The following is a 13,561-nucleotide window of genomic DNA, read 5'->3' as shown; positions in this document are numbered from 1 at the left end:
TCCTTCGCCTCCAGACAATTCGTGCATCTTGTCCATCACAGAAATGCTCCGTGCCATCAAATTTGCAGTCCTGGCGGAGCAAGCCGCCCTGTTGCGAAGGCTGTGGGTAGGAATGTCGTCTCCACGAGGAGTCGGGCTCCTCATAGATGCTGCGTGTTTCGTCATTCGGGCCTGCATTCGCCATAGCACCCAATTTTCGACCCCTGGCTCTCACTTCAAAGTCCACCTTTCTCGCGTTTGCAGCTTTTGCCGCTGATGCCAGATACCCACTTGTGACTGGACCTGACCGCATGGGTGAAGAGTCGTGAACAGTATGAAAGGATTCCGTCAAAGGCACCATTGACCGTGTCAAATGTTGATCTGAATGTTTCGAACCCTGGTCTTTCGGATCCGACTCTAGGACGTGTTCTCTTAGGTCTGACCGCTGACCTTGATTCCGGGTCTGTCGGAAGAGGATGAGGATGCAAAGAAGAATGCAAAAAGAAAGCGCATAGATGGTATGGATGAGAAGACATTCCAGATTGGTCGGTTGGCTGGGATTGACCTGGTGTGGTGCCATTACTGTAGAGCGTGAGAATGCTTCATCTGAAGCACTCGAGAAAGGCATTTTTGCTGATGCTGTGATATACCATCAACGTAGTCGAGACGAGGGAGACGAGCACAGACAGGACATTGACCAAAAAGACCTACCAGCTAGAGACTTGCCGAGCAGGGCACTTTATATCACTGGATCTCGTGCATCCTTTTTTCGTCGGATACGGGCTGTGTGACCTCGCACAGACACGAGGGCAAAAGTATGGCACCAATGGGGGCGAACCGTCGAATATAGTGCTATGCGACAGATCTAGATCCCGGGAACTTGCTGCTGTAGCTTGAACCAAATGGATAGCAGTCTTCCCCATGCACCAGGTCAAGGTTGGAGCATGGCTGGCTGGCTTGTTGAGCGGGACGGTTGGAGAAAGCATACTGGAAACGCTCTGAGGCGTAGAGGCAGGCAGACCGTCGGGCAAGGGGGGACAATCTCCGTGATGGGCGCCATCGTGTGGTCATCAGACATGGGGAAATTGACAAAAACAGCCATAAAGTTGCAGTCCGATGATGCAAATGGTGTGAGAGGGAAGACCCAAGAAAAAGAAAACGGTGAAGCTCAGCTTGAATGAGCAGACGCCGCTGGGGCAGGATGATGGTGGGGAAAGGCTTTGACCAGGTCGATAACCGAAGCTGGTGGTAGAGTTTCGAGTTCAGCTCGCCTGATAAACGCCCCTTTTCGGGCTTGAGGTGGAGGTCACAGCGCGGCTAGGAGGTTGGGCGGACACGGCTGTCCCACCCGCAGCCTGGGTCATGATCAGTGCAAAGCCTGTCTTGCCTGTCAAACCTTGACGTTAATCAAGGAGTTAGCCTTACGTGTAATAAAGATACGAGGTCAGGAGTGAGCGATGAGTGTGTGTCAAGCTGTGAGAGGACAAAATTTTGATGAGAATTGACGACCACAGCTGGAGTGGAAGAGGAAGATGAAGTAGGAAGAAGCACAACACGAGGCGCAGGCAAAAGGCCAAGAATGTGTGTGACTGACATTTGACAGAAACAGACAGACGGCTTGCTGCTTTTAGCCACCGCGTGGCAGCATCATGGTCTAGACTACCTGATGTACGTGACTCTTCGCCCAACGCTTTCCTTGTATGATTGAATCTTCAGGTGGAGAAAACCAAAGCCACGTTGTCAGCTCTGGGGAGAACATACACAACTGTTCTGGACATCTGCTCGGCATTTCGCAAACATACACCTCCGTGTCGTACCTATATAGGCACCCCGGGTCCCGAATACCTATACTATATATAGCTAATCAACGAAGAGACAGGCCACGCTCTAAATACCAGAAAACCGGAAGGAATATCGCTACCAGTTAGCGTCATCATATAGTATGTCATAAGGGGAAGGAGATTCCTGACATTAGACTCATTCCTCTCACAACGCCCAGCACTCCACCAACCCGCTAGAACCAAACCCCAGAGATCAGAAGTCAGAAGGGCCAAATGCCATGTGCTCAAAGAAGCAGACTACACTTTCCCGAACGACCCGCTGTGTGTCAGAGTCTATCCATCACCTCATCCGGGAACCTTCATGACCTTTTCCTCGTGGCTCATGGTTTGGCGCGGCTGGGAACGATCGGCTTCGCCACTGTTTCTCCGCGATGTGCTCTGGACTAGCTTTTTCAGCACGTCCGGAGCATCTTCCCGGTCCATCATCACCTCGACAATGTTGAGGCCTCTACCTGCTTGAAGTCCAGGCTCGGCCAAAATCTCCTGCAACTGACCCCAGGTTTCAGCTCGCCGGGTCATCACAGGATATGCAGGGTCGTCCTTAGGCGCCCCAAAATACGATGGTGCTTCGAGATATCTCCATGGTTGAATGTCATTGTAGCCCGCCCTCATGCCGTGGATCCATCTCTCAATCACGTATCCGTCATTATTGATGACGAAAATGGTCACATCAATACGGTTCCGAATCATGTCGCTGATAGACTGCGCCGTCATTTGCAGACTGCCATCGCCTTCGATGAGAATGGTCCGTCCTTTGCGGCGCTTACCTTCTGCAACCAGTTCTCGCTGAGCCAGAGCGGCGCCTTGAGCTGCTGGCAGCATGTAGCCGATCGACAGCCATATACAAGAATTAATGAGAGAGGTATGCGCGGGGAGCACCATATCGCGGCAGCCTACTGACGCTGTGCCGGTCTCCACCATAACGATGTCACCAGAGCGGAAAAAGCTGGAGATTCGCCGCCAGAAGGTAGCCTGATCAATCGTATCGTTCTCGTCGGCTGCGGGGAGCGCCATCAGCTGGAACTGTGGATGCCCTAGGTCCATAGACGGGTGATACTTGGGGAGCTTGTCCTTCTCCAGCTTTGAGAGGATTTTTCGCAGGAGAGATTTGATGTGAAGGTTGTTATATTTGGTACCACCGATCTCGACATAGTCCCGGTGGAAAATGATGGCCGACTTCGGGTCTGGGATGGTGCTGAACCCAAAAGTGTTGACATCGCTCTCCAAGGGTCCCAGTTTGATGACCAAGTCACAGCCTCGTGCCCAGGGCATGTAGATCTCATTGCCCGCAATACCAGCGTAAATTCCATAGAAGTTGGGATATGTCTCGTTGACAATGCCCTTGCCGAAAGGGGTAGTCGAAGTTGGAAACTCGGTTACTCGCACGAGCTCATCTGCTTCCTGACTGACACCGTACCTTGATGTACACCCATCCACGATGATCAAAGGCTGTTTGGAAGAATACATTTTATTGAGGATGAGCTCGACCTCGGTGTCTTCGAAGCCTTCGTCATTCGGCGAGATTGAAAGGTCAATGGGCACATCGAGGGCCGCTGACGGTACCTGGGCCTTCACCATGTTGGTTGGTAACTCGAGGTAAACTGGTCGACTTTGCAGGACACATTCTCTAATGCACCGATCTATCTGCGCCGGTGCAGTACCCGGGTCTCTCAGATTGGCCTGGGCCACCGTAATCTTTGCGTACATGTCGGCAAAGATTCTGAAGTTGCCATCTCCCAGCGAATGATGCATGCACAAGCGGTTGTCCTGCACGTTGGTGGGGGCCGTGCCTACAATGTGTATGACCGGTGCCACTGGTGGCTAATGTCAGCATAGATCCTAGAGCCCAAAGGGGTAGGGACACATACTTTCACTGTATGCTCCGGCAATGGCGTTAATGGCTGATAGCTCGCCGACACCAAAGGCAGTGACAAGCGCTGACACTCCTCTGATCCTGGCATAGCCATCTGCAGCATATCCAGCATTAAGTTCATTGGCGTTTCCGACCCAATCCAGGCCGGCTGGTTCAATGTAGTCCAGAGCAGTCAAGTTGTAGTCTCCGGGAACACCATGAACTGACTTGATTCCAACCTGGCGAATCCTCCGGAAGAGGTATTCAGCCAAGTCGATGTAGGAAGCCATGATTCTATGATTCAGTGGCTGAGGTATGGCAAGGCAAGTCACGGGAGATTGGAGGGCACGAAACAATCAGGCGAGAACGAAATCGCAAAGAAAACTGGCTCTCGTAGACCAGGAATAGAGTTAATTATATAGGATAAACCGGGAGAACTTATCTTGTATTCCCCCGGAGAGGACGGGGTTCTTAAGTGCGCGGATTAGGTCAGATACTACCGCAGCAGTTGACCCGATGAAACCTTTGGACACATCAACACAGCAAGAACCGGCTCCCCATGAGAAGGATGAGATGATGTCGTCAAGGACAAGGAAAGGAGGAGAACAACGGACTCCAGTAGTCGTCCATGGGCGGAATAAACTTCAACCCACGCGGCTGTCTGCGGCTGTCGTCGGCCAAATGCGGAATCATGCCGAGAGCCGAAACAATGCATTGACCTTTCAAATGCATCGAATCTGGTGGTGGACACGAGCGGATGTTAAAAGATCCAGTCAGCTGAGCGTCCCGGGAGATCCTTCCAAAGGCTATAACGCTGTCGTATCAGCAAGTAGTCGGCCTGTTGGCTGCATAAGAGTCGCTTGTTGGTGGACGATAGGAAGCACCGCAACGTTGAGAGATTTCGAATCCTTCAAACACCTTGCACTCGACTTATCCGGCCGTATCCTAGAGCAAACACACCCCTGGTTGGAAAGTCCGGACGTACCTAGGGTACATCAAGTCCATTCCCGTCCCTACCAACTACTCCTCCCGTGCTCGTGCATCTTCGACAGCTTTTTGCCAGTCGGTCAGCCGCATGTACGTGGCCATGATGATTGTTGCGCATCCGAGTCCTGTACATGGGCCAATCCACATGCCACCCAAGCCCATCTGAGGCGGACCAAAACACAAGAAGAACGACAACGGAAGAGCGAATAGATAGTAGACCCCCAGATTGACCCAACCACCGACTTTTTGTCTCCCAAGCCCACGCAAAAGAGCATTTGAGATAGCAAGGAGTGCGTCAAAGAATTGGGCGGCCGCAGTGATTGGCATGACGGAGGCGATGATTGCCCTCACCGCGTCGTCCGTGGTGAAAATAGCTGCGATGACATGTCGACAAGATGTCAGCAAGATGACATCAAATATCCCAATGCACATGAAGATCAGATAGTGCGTCTTCCAAGCCTTCCGCGCAGCATTTAACGCTCCATATCCGATGAGATTGCCGAATCTTGTCGACGCTGCGATGGAGATGGGAAATGGGATATGATACATGGTCACAACCACCGTCATTAAAACAGACTGAGCTGCAAGGTCTGGCTCACTCAGATATCCAGCTGCGATTGTAAGAATGTCAAAGGCGAACCACTCTGAAAACGTCATGAGGACGCCAGGGACGGCCAATTTGATCATGGGACCCCAGTTTTGGCATGCTCGTCGCAAGTCCAAGCCTGGCCAACATTGTAAGTTTGAGGGGGCAATGTAGGCGACATACAGAGCTAGAACAATCGGCTGAAGGTTATTGGATATGACCACGGCCCAAGCAGCACCTGCAAAGCCCAGGTGGAAATGAAACACCAGGAGCCAGTTCCAAAGGATGTTCAGAGGAGCACAGACCAAAACAACCACGAGCGAGGCAGTAAAATCGCCCTGGGCCTGGCACAAACGCTTTCCAGCTTCAAAGATGGCCCAAGCAGGAGCGCCAGCCAAGTAGATGCGCATGAAAGTACCGGCCAGAAGAGCCTCATCCTTTTCGGGCACGATAGCTGACAGAATCCAAGGAGAACAAATCCAGATAGCGCCTATCGGAATGGTGACGACACAAACCATTAGACTCATGCGTTGAACATGGAGACCAACCAGATGTTTCTTATCGTTCCCAAATGCCTGCGACGTCAATGTGTCGAGGCTGGTTGCGAGGCCCTCAAAGACGCACAATCCCGTAATATTGGCTGTCATCGTCGCTAGGGATGCTGCTCCTAGCTCCTTTGTCCCCAGACGTCCGGCAACGTACACTGTGACCAAGCTGAAGGAGTATTGTAAGATATAGGTCAGGATCAATGGACCCGAATACCGAGCCAAAAGCTTGGTCTCTGTCTTCCATGTCGTGTCAAGATCGGGACCTTTGAAAACCAAGGACTCCTCCTCGTCAACTGTCCCGTATATTCTCTGATCGATTTGTTCAACAGACTTCCGGAAGTCATCAATCCCATGGTCGTTGAGAAGAGCACTGGTCTCGGAGGGTCGACGTCCGGCCATTCTTCGTGTAACGTGGGGGGATTTCTCTGACTAGGTGGAAACGCAAGACCTCAAAGTTCCGTCTCTCTCTGCCCGCAGTGTTATCTATGTGTTATCATAGCTGGAACGAAAAAATTATGCTGGATGAAGCCTCGGATAGATGACAGTGTTTTGCACTCGTTCGTGAGTAGTGAAAAGGAAGATTGATGTTGGAGAGGTTCATTTTGCGAGCTGCTGTCGGAGTTGTCGCTGGCGGAGTGTGTGGATCAACAAACGGCTTCCTGCACAGGGAAATGGGGAGCAGCTTACTGGGCTATCTTTCCTCCCTCGTACGAGTATGGCGCCATCGGTTAGGTAGGCGAGTGGCTGGGAATCTGGATTATCGAGGAGATGTCCGGAACGATTCCCCATGGTGTCCATCTTGCTTTGTGCTGCAGGTCATTGACATGCGAAGGGGATCGTAAGCCAGGAATTTTGACGATCATTTTGTCGAGACACTTGGTGCTGGCACTGATTGCTGCTGATGGTGATGCCTCGAGTTCCTGGCTGCGGCACCTCGCACCGCAGAAACGCAGTTGCCAGGATCACGCGTCAGATCGCGTCAGACCAAAGCCTGTGTTAGGGGACATGGCGGGGTCCTCAGGGCCGTTCAGCCAACAACTGCTAAACTCGTGGCTGGGCTGCAACACCAAACACCAACACCCTGCGACCCAAAAGCTGAAGGTTTTGGACCATCTCCAACTGCGATCCAGTCTCACTCGCCCTCAAGATATGGAATAACTCCAGCTCCAAACCTGTTGACGCGTTCTGCCTGCATCCCACCATTTGCGCCCTCCGTCTTTGCCTCACCCGCGTCTCTTCACGTACTACCACGATGACAGCCACTTCTATCTCCCCTCACAAGCTCGCCGGTCGCCATGTCTTTCTGCCCGCTCCCTCTCCCGACCCTGTTTCTGTCAGGCTTCCGGACTCACCTGAGAAGAATAACTTGACCTCTACTGAAAGGTCTCGCGGTCTTCGTCGGCTGCAATCCCACAATCAGCTCTCCTCGACCAGCAATATGGGCACCCAATCTTCCAATCTGAGGCCTCGGTCTGGGGTCTTGACGAAGCCCTCACGCGAACAGATCAGTCAACCTCAGCCATCGGCGACACAACAACATACCACTGTTTCAAACGCCGTTAGCCATTCTCGCGCCCGCGCAAACAGCGATGCCCCTCTGCCCCATGTGCCTCGCAACCGCAAGCCGCCGCCTACACTTCTCTCAAATCCCTCCTCCAACCATATTCTGACGCATGCCCGCAAGTCCAGCCTCGAAATGACCCTTCGTGATGGGCCACCGCCTGGGACTACCGCTGCCACCGCCCTCTCTTTGCTCCGACACTCTATCCTTACCAGTGGAGTTAATGCAACCAAAGAAGGCATGTCCGATTACCGAATATATCTGTGGTTGACTCTTCTGAACATCGGCCCCCTCTCGACTGATACCTATCTTGATCTCATACACCGAAGTCGCAGCCCTGCCTACGAGAAGATCTCCAACGATGTCTTCCGCACGTTGGCAACCGATACACTTTTCAAGCGACGTGTTACGGATGCGAGTTTGACCCGACTGTTGAATGCAACCGCTTGGCGGATACATGATGAACAGTCTTCCGATCCTCCCTCGGAATTTGCTCAGAGATATCCTCAATCCACATACCTCCAGGGCATTAACGTTCTTTCCGCTCCGTTGCTATACGCATCTCGCTCGGAGGCTCAGGCATACGCGATCCTGACAAGCCTATTGACTGAGCATATTCCGACGTACCTCTCTCCGACCATGTCCGGCGTACATAGAGGACTTGATCTCATCGACAGAATCTTGTCGGAGATAAATCCGACCCTCTCATCCTTCCTGCTCAGCAAGTCTCTACCGGCGAAGATCTACGCCTTTCCTTCCGTCTTGACATTGTGTGCGTGCACTCCACCTCTTCCAGAGGTCCTTAAACTATGGGACTTCTTGTTCGCATTTGGGGTGCATTTAAACGTCATCTGCGTTGTTGCTCAGCTCCTCTTGCTGAAGGACAAGCTTCTTGGAGAACCCAGTCCTGCGAAGATGCTGCGAAGTTTTCCGAACCTGAACGCTGATGAGGTGATCAAGATGACTGTGTGGATTGTGAGAGAACTGCCCGAAGAACTGTACCGCGACGTTGTTATACATGGCCGGGAAATATCATAGAAGGCACCCAACGAAACTCGCTAAGCTCGGCTTTCCTCATTCTACGTGGACAAAAGGACTGGAGAAGCTCAAAGAGTATCTACTCAATAGAGGCACAATTCAGTCGCAAATCGACCACCTGCGACTTAACTGATGCACACCACACCGACCATGGTATCCATTGCCTGGACAATCGACTCAGTCCTCATTTGACTACATTGAGACCCGCAGCGACTTGATGGTTGTGCGCCTCAAACAAAATCAACCCCAACCAGACTGGAAACTATGGCGCCATAGCGGTCAACATTTTTCGTCTTATTTTGACGATTACTGAGACCCTACATGGCACTGAACCGCAACACTCGGTCTGTTCAAGCACCAGATCCTGGTGATGGAACATGCCAGATTATATTCTGTCTCGCAGCCAATCTATTCGAAGAGAAGCCGCAACAAGATCCCTATTTCTTTTCTGGGCTTGTCCGCCGGAAGTGAAGCTGCATTTACATTTGGGAGTACACGCATTTTTAGGATTGGGAGAGGGAAAATGTACCAACAACCTGACGATGGAAATGAATAACAAGAGATGGCATGAAGCATTTTTAGACGTGTAGGATTAGTTCTTGGGTTCTTAGGGTTAAAAAGAGTCGGAAAAACTTGACTGACAGACAGACAGTCAGTTTGTAAGTCAATCAATTAATATTCATGGTTAAAATTTCAGGGACCAGAGGATCTCTGTGCCGCATATAAGCTGTAGTTGTACTCGGTATAGTACCTCCCTCCCAGCCCGCACACCAGCCTGCCCGCCTACCTAACTGCCAATCTCCATTCATCCTCTACGCATGCCGGATGCATGTAGGTCTATTGAAGAGACTCTTCCCCCCCGCCCTCGGGGCCACGACCCCGTATAATATCAGATGGCAAGATAGGCGAGCATTCTCATTCTCGTTCTGGATGGCGTTGCTCTTCTCCAGGACCACGTATGAGCGGGTGTGTGTGTGTAGGATTTCTACTGATTATCGGTCATCGAGTGTCCGGGTGCCCTGGTGGTCTCACTATTCTTGCACTACTCGTATGGGAAAAGTCCAGATAGACTTCGCTTAGGATGTAAGGAGTAGAGAGGAGAGAAGAGGAGAGAAGAAGACATGCAATCCTCCCCGTTATCGTGTTTGGTTATTCATGCAACCCATGTATGTTGTGGATTGTGGATTGATTGCTTGATAAATATATAGATGGTCCGATGCGTATTCGTACGAGTACTCGTAGATAGATCGTGACTGTGACTCGCTCTCGTCCCTCGCGCGTATCTGCCCGTTCTTTGCGGATGCATGTCTAGCCAATGTCCCATTGCTCATTGAAAAATGCTTGCCTCAATCGGCTCTCGTAAGGTCCAACTGGGTCTATCTCGACGCGTTTTTGGCCGGTGCGGGGGTTCTCAATGCTTCAAATGCCCGTTGGCCTCACCGTTGGGTTTGGCGCCATCCAGGACACCGAGCCCCGTCTCGCTCCTCCTCAGCTTCCTCCGGCCCCAGACCTCGCCCGCCCACTCGGACAGCTGGAACATCCAGCCGCCGCCCACGAGCACGCCGCTGATCACGTTGACCAGCCGGACCAGCAGGCCCAAAAGGCTCGCCCTGCTCTCGCTGACGATGAGCAGGATGGGCTCGATGTCGTACTTGAAGAAGATGCCCGGGACGGTGGAGGAGGGCACCTCGCGCGACTGGGACTGCGCGGCGTATTGGTTCGTGAAGATGGATTTCGTGTCCCGCCCTTGCTCGGGGTGCGGGACGTGGCGGATGACGCCGTCCTTGTCGCGCTGCGTGTTCGGCGCCATGTCCAGCGTGGGAGGCTGTGGCAGCGCGGCGGGGTCCAAGCTGCCACTCTTGGTTGCGACTCGGCGCTTCGTGAAGATCGTGGGCACAATGGAGAGGTAGTACTGATAGCGCATAAAGTGCGCGTCGGTGGTGTCGCTCGTTTTGTCCAGCGGGTTCAGGAGGTTAGGGTAATGGGGCCCGAAGCTGAGCTCGTTGATATGGTGCGAGAAATTGAACAGATTGTGGTCGAGATGTGACTGCATGCCGAATTCCATGTAGCCGTGTCCTCGTGCGGTGATGTGGAAGTCGCCTTGCACTTTGTTGCCCTCGAGGGACCCGTAGATGCGACAACTGTCGACTGGCATGTGTTTCTGGAGCTTGGGCGAGCGGGCGAACTTGCGGCCCTTGTTCTCACGCATGTGTCCTAAGACGTGGCCCACGTGAGAATCTTCCTCCTCGGCCTTCTTCCTTTTCCTATCTCCTTCGTGCAGACCATGGTAGATGCCCTGCTGCAACTTCCTCAGCCGAAACAACTTCCGCGGGTCCAGCCAGAGCTCAAAGTTCGTGTCCTCCTTTTTCAGCAGGTCGCCGGCCATGATTCGGTCCATCGCCGCATCCTGGACGTTGACGTGGAGGTCGCGACACGGCATCGCCACGACAATATCGAGGTTCAATTGGAGCTCGTGGCCCACGCCGCGCTCAACGCTGAAATGGTGGGTTTCGGTCCCCCGCCACCACGTGCGCAGCTCCGAGGCAGTAAGACAGAGGCATAGGATTATTAGGGCGAGGGTCCATTGGCCACCGCGCGTGGTCGCAGAGGTGTAGTTCGGTTTAGTTTTCGCTATCAGAAGGAATGATCAGTAACGGGGGTTCTGCTATACACAAGGCAATGCAGACACAGAGCCAGATCAGGTCGCAAACGTGCGATCTGCCTCCCTGGAGGAATGACGGGGCGGTACTCACGAAACGCATCGAAGGTCCTCAGCCCTGACAGGCCCTTGTCCTCGAATGCCGACTCGTCAAAGCCATGTTTCTCGAAGGAGGAGTCCATTGGCCTTGGGAAGTTTTATGGTTTATGAGAGCCTTGACAGCTCTTGTATTGTAGTCCGCGACATGTATGGGATAATCGCGAATATTTCTTCAGGGCGGATAGAAAAGACTTCCGATTTCACTGCGGGTGGTAGTGGTGCGTTTCGGCGGCGCAGCGAAGGATTGAAAGGACGGAAGGGTGAGGCTGATTCTGGCCAGATGTTATTTATGCAGGGTGCAGCCTTGCGCCTGTTGTCTCTTTTGTCCCGAGTAAGAGTGGGCTCACATCCGGCGCTAAAAATGTGCCTGGCGAGGCTGGATGAACGCATTATCGAGCACGAATCGAGTCAACTGTCAATATCTAAGATAAACAGAAAAACCAAGGTTCTGACAGGGTTGTTTGATGCTCGCATTTCTCATCAGAGTTCATAACGTGTCCTCTGCTGCCCGGTCTCACGTCTTCTTGCTATGCAACGCTATGCTATGCCATGCCTCATGAATGTAAAATAATACCGAATTGCTTGCACGGTGGGTATCTCTGAAAAGGCGCCGCCTCCCATGGACCCGTAATTCTTTCGCAGGCCCTTTCTGGGTCGAGGCCTTTCTCATTCCCGACTCCATACCAAAATCGATTCGAATGTTGCGTGAGCCGTTGCCGCGGCTCCAGCGCGCAAGCCCTGTGTTGCGTGCTCCGGACAAAATGTGCCTCCCTAATCATTCTTCAATGGGTTCCAAAGAAAAGTCCGCTCTTCGTTCCGCTCCACAGACCGACCATCGCTTTCTTTCCTTGTTACTCCTCAGGTTGCCCCCGCGAATCTCGAGAGAGCTTCTTCGCCGCGAATCGCCCGCGTCCACATCCTCCCCCCTCAACTTGGCTTCCTCTTCTTCAAGTACTGCCGCCACTTCTGCGTCTGGTGCATCCTCTATTGTCTCCAGCGAGCTGATAGACGGCGACCGAGAACGTAACGATGTTGGAGTACTGGGCATGCTCGAAGCAGAGCTGAGAGAATACATGGGGTATGGCTCGTAGGTGTACTTCTGTGGTGCGAAGGACGGAGACGGTGATGTCCTTCCCGATACACTAGGACTCATAGCCTTCGTATATAGAGCTGGGGCGCTTGCGCTCTGGTGAAGTGGCAGTGCACCTCGCCGACGCGCTCTCGGGAATGTATGGGAGAGGGATGACATGGGTGAGGGTTGTGACACATCCACGTCTACGCCCAGTTCAAGCTCTTCATGTTCTGGTATGTTCGGTTCAATATTTAGACCGCTCCAGGATGGAACGCCGAGATGAGTGTCTTCCACAGCCGCACGTAACGGGCTTCTTCTTCTGCCTGAATGTAGTGGCGAAGACGGTCTTCTCGGGACACCATAAGGAGTAATGTACCGGCCTGAGGCGTCCACACCAGGCGATGAATGGGCTCTTTGCATAGGCGGCGCGTTGACCAAACTTCCCACTGACAGTGGCCTCACTCTTCTGGGTGGAGATGCAGCTCGAGGACGCGACGGTGTGATATTCTGTGTAAGCAAGTGGGTGTGTTTCGGAAGTGTCTCAACACTCCTCGAAGGAGATGATCTAGGTGAAGGAGAGGAGGATAATTCAGGTTCGAGGCCCGAAGGAGATGGCGGCAACTCGATATCTTCTGCCCGGATTGGCGGAGAGGAATCGATGGGAAGGCTCGTCAACGTTTGACCGTCGGAGGTAGCGGAGAGGTTCAAGGGGGGTTTTGTCAGCGGCGACATGGTGGATGTGGAAAAGAAGCAATCCTGGATCCTGGATGTTGAGTGATGCAATGATTCAGCTGAATAAGGTAGCGAAAGACGACATAATCGTGCGATCGGTGGTAGGGGTTCTAGAATTTGTTGTTGTGCAGAGGGCTATCGCTAGACCTCCGGAAAACCGTAGAATCACAAAGCGCTCCACTTATCGGCACCTTCGAGGCGCTCGCGGTGTGCTTTTGTTCGAGTATCAACGCAAAGGCTGACAGAAAGATAAAGACCCAGCAACACTCGAGGCGCAAGAGCCTCTGAGGTTGCTGGTGGAGGTGGTTCCAAATGGCTGGTGGTTTGAGAAAAGGAATGTTCGACGGAAGAGTCAGGAGGGAGGAAGAGGTGTTGCTCGATCCTAGTCACAAAATTGCGGAGGTGGAGATTGGTCCTAGCCGCGGCGCCCTTGTCAGGGAGTCTAGATCGGGGGGCGCTGGGGGGAATGTTGTGATGGTGGATGTGATGTGATGGGCTCGCCCGGCGATAATGTCAGGGCCCGGTTCTAACTGGAATTTAGCGGCCAGCCTTTAGCTGGACTTGGTTCTCGCGCTGCAGGTTGCCGCTTGGCTGAGTGGCTTATTGG

At 52.8% G+C, this 13,561-nt stretch overlaps 5 protein-coding genes across 5 annotated transcripts; 1 reads left to right on the top strand and 4 right to left on the bottom strand.

Annotated features, from left to right (window-relative positions):
* Positions 1-2,105: 2,105 nt before the first annotated feature.
* On the bottom strand, positions 2,106-3,962 carry AYO20_01533 (hypothetical protein; the record flags this gene model as incomplete). Its single annotated transcript, XM_022639839.1, has 2 exons — positions 2,106-3,634; positions 3,689-3,962. The coding sequence occupies 2 exons, from the start codon at positions 3,960-3,962 to the stop codon at positions 2,106-2,108; spliced, it is 1,803 nt and encodes a 600-aa protein (XP_022504227.1).
* A 730-nt stretch (positions 3,963-4,692) lies between these two features.
* On the bottom strand, positions 4,693-6,192 carry AYO20_01532 (hypothetical protein; the record flags this gene model as incomplete). The annotated part of the gene is made up of 1 exon (XM_022639838.1): positions 4,693-6,192. The coding sequence occupies one exon, from the start codon at positions 6,190-6,192 to the stop codon at positions 4,693-4,695; it is 1,500 nt and encodes a 499-aa protein (XP_022504226.1).
* An 853-nt stretch (positions 6,193-7,045) lies between these two features.
* On the top strand, positions 7,046-8,392 carry AYO20_01531 (hypothetical protein; the record flags this gene model as incomplete). The annotated part of the gene is made up of 1 exon (XM_022639837.1): positions 7,046-8,392. One exon carries the CDS (start codon positions 7,046-7,048, stop codon positions 8,390-8,392), a length of 1,347 nt encoding a protein of 448 aa, XP_022504225.1.
* Positions 8,393-9,803: 1,411 nt separating this feature from the next.
* Positions 9,804-11,233, bottom strand: AYO20_01530 (hypothetical protein; the record flags this gene model as incomplete). Its single annotated transcript, XM_022639836.1, has 2 exons — positions 9,804-11,023; positions 11,146-11,233. 2 exons carry the CDS (start codon positions 11,231-11,233, stop codon positions 9,804-9,806), a joined length of 1,308 nt encoding a protein of 435 aa, XP_022504224.1.
* A 692-nt stretch (positions 11,234-11,925) lies between these two features.
* On the bottom strand, positions 11,926-12,954 carry AYO20_01529 (hypothetical protein; the record flags this gene model as incomplete). The annotated part of the gene is made up of 1 exon (XM_022639835.1): positions 11,926-12,954. One exon carries the CDS (start codon positions 12,952-12,954, stop codon positions 11,926-11,928), a length of 1,029 nt encoding a protein of 342 aa, XP_022504223.1.
* Between the last annotated feature and the right edge of the window lie 607 nt (positions 12,955-13,561).

Source organism: Fonsecaea nubica (assembly GCF_001646965.1).
Source record: "Fonsecaea nubica strain CBS 269.64 chromosome Unknown Scaff6, whole genome shotgun sequence".
NCBI lineage: Eukaryota > Fungi > Ascomycota > Eurotiomycetes > Chaetothyriales > Herpotrichiellaceae > Fonsecaea > Fonsecaea nubica.
This window is presented reverse-complemented; position numbering and strand designations above follow the sequence as displayed.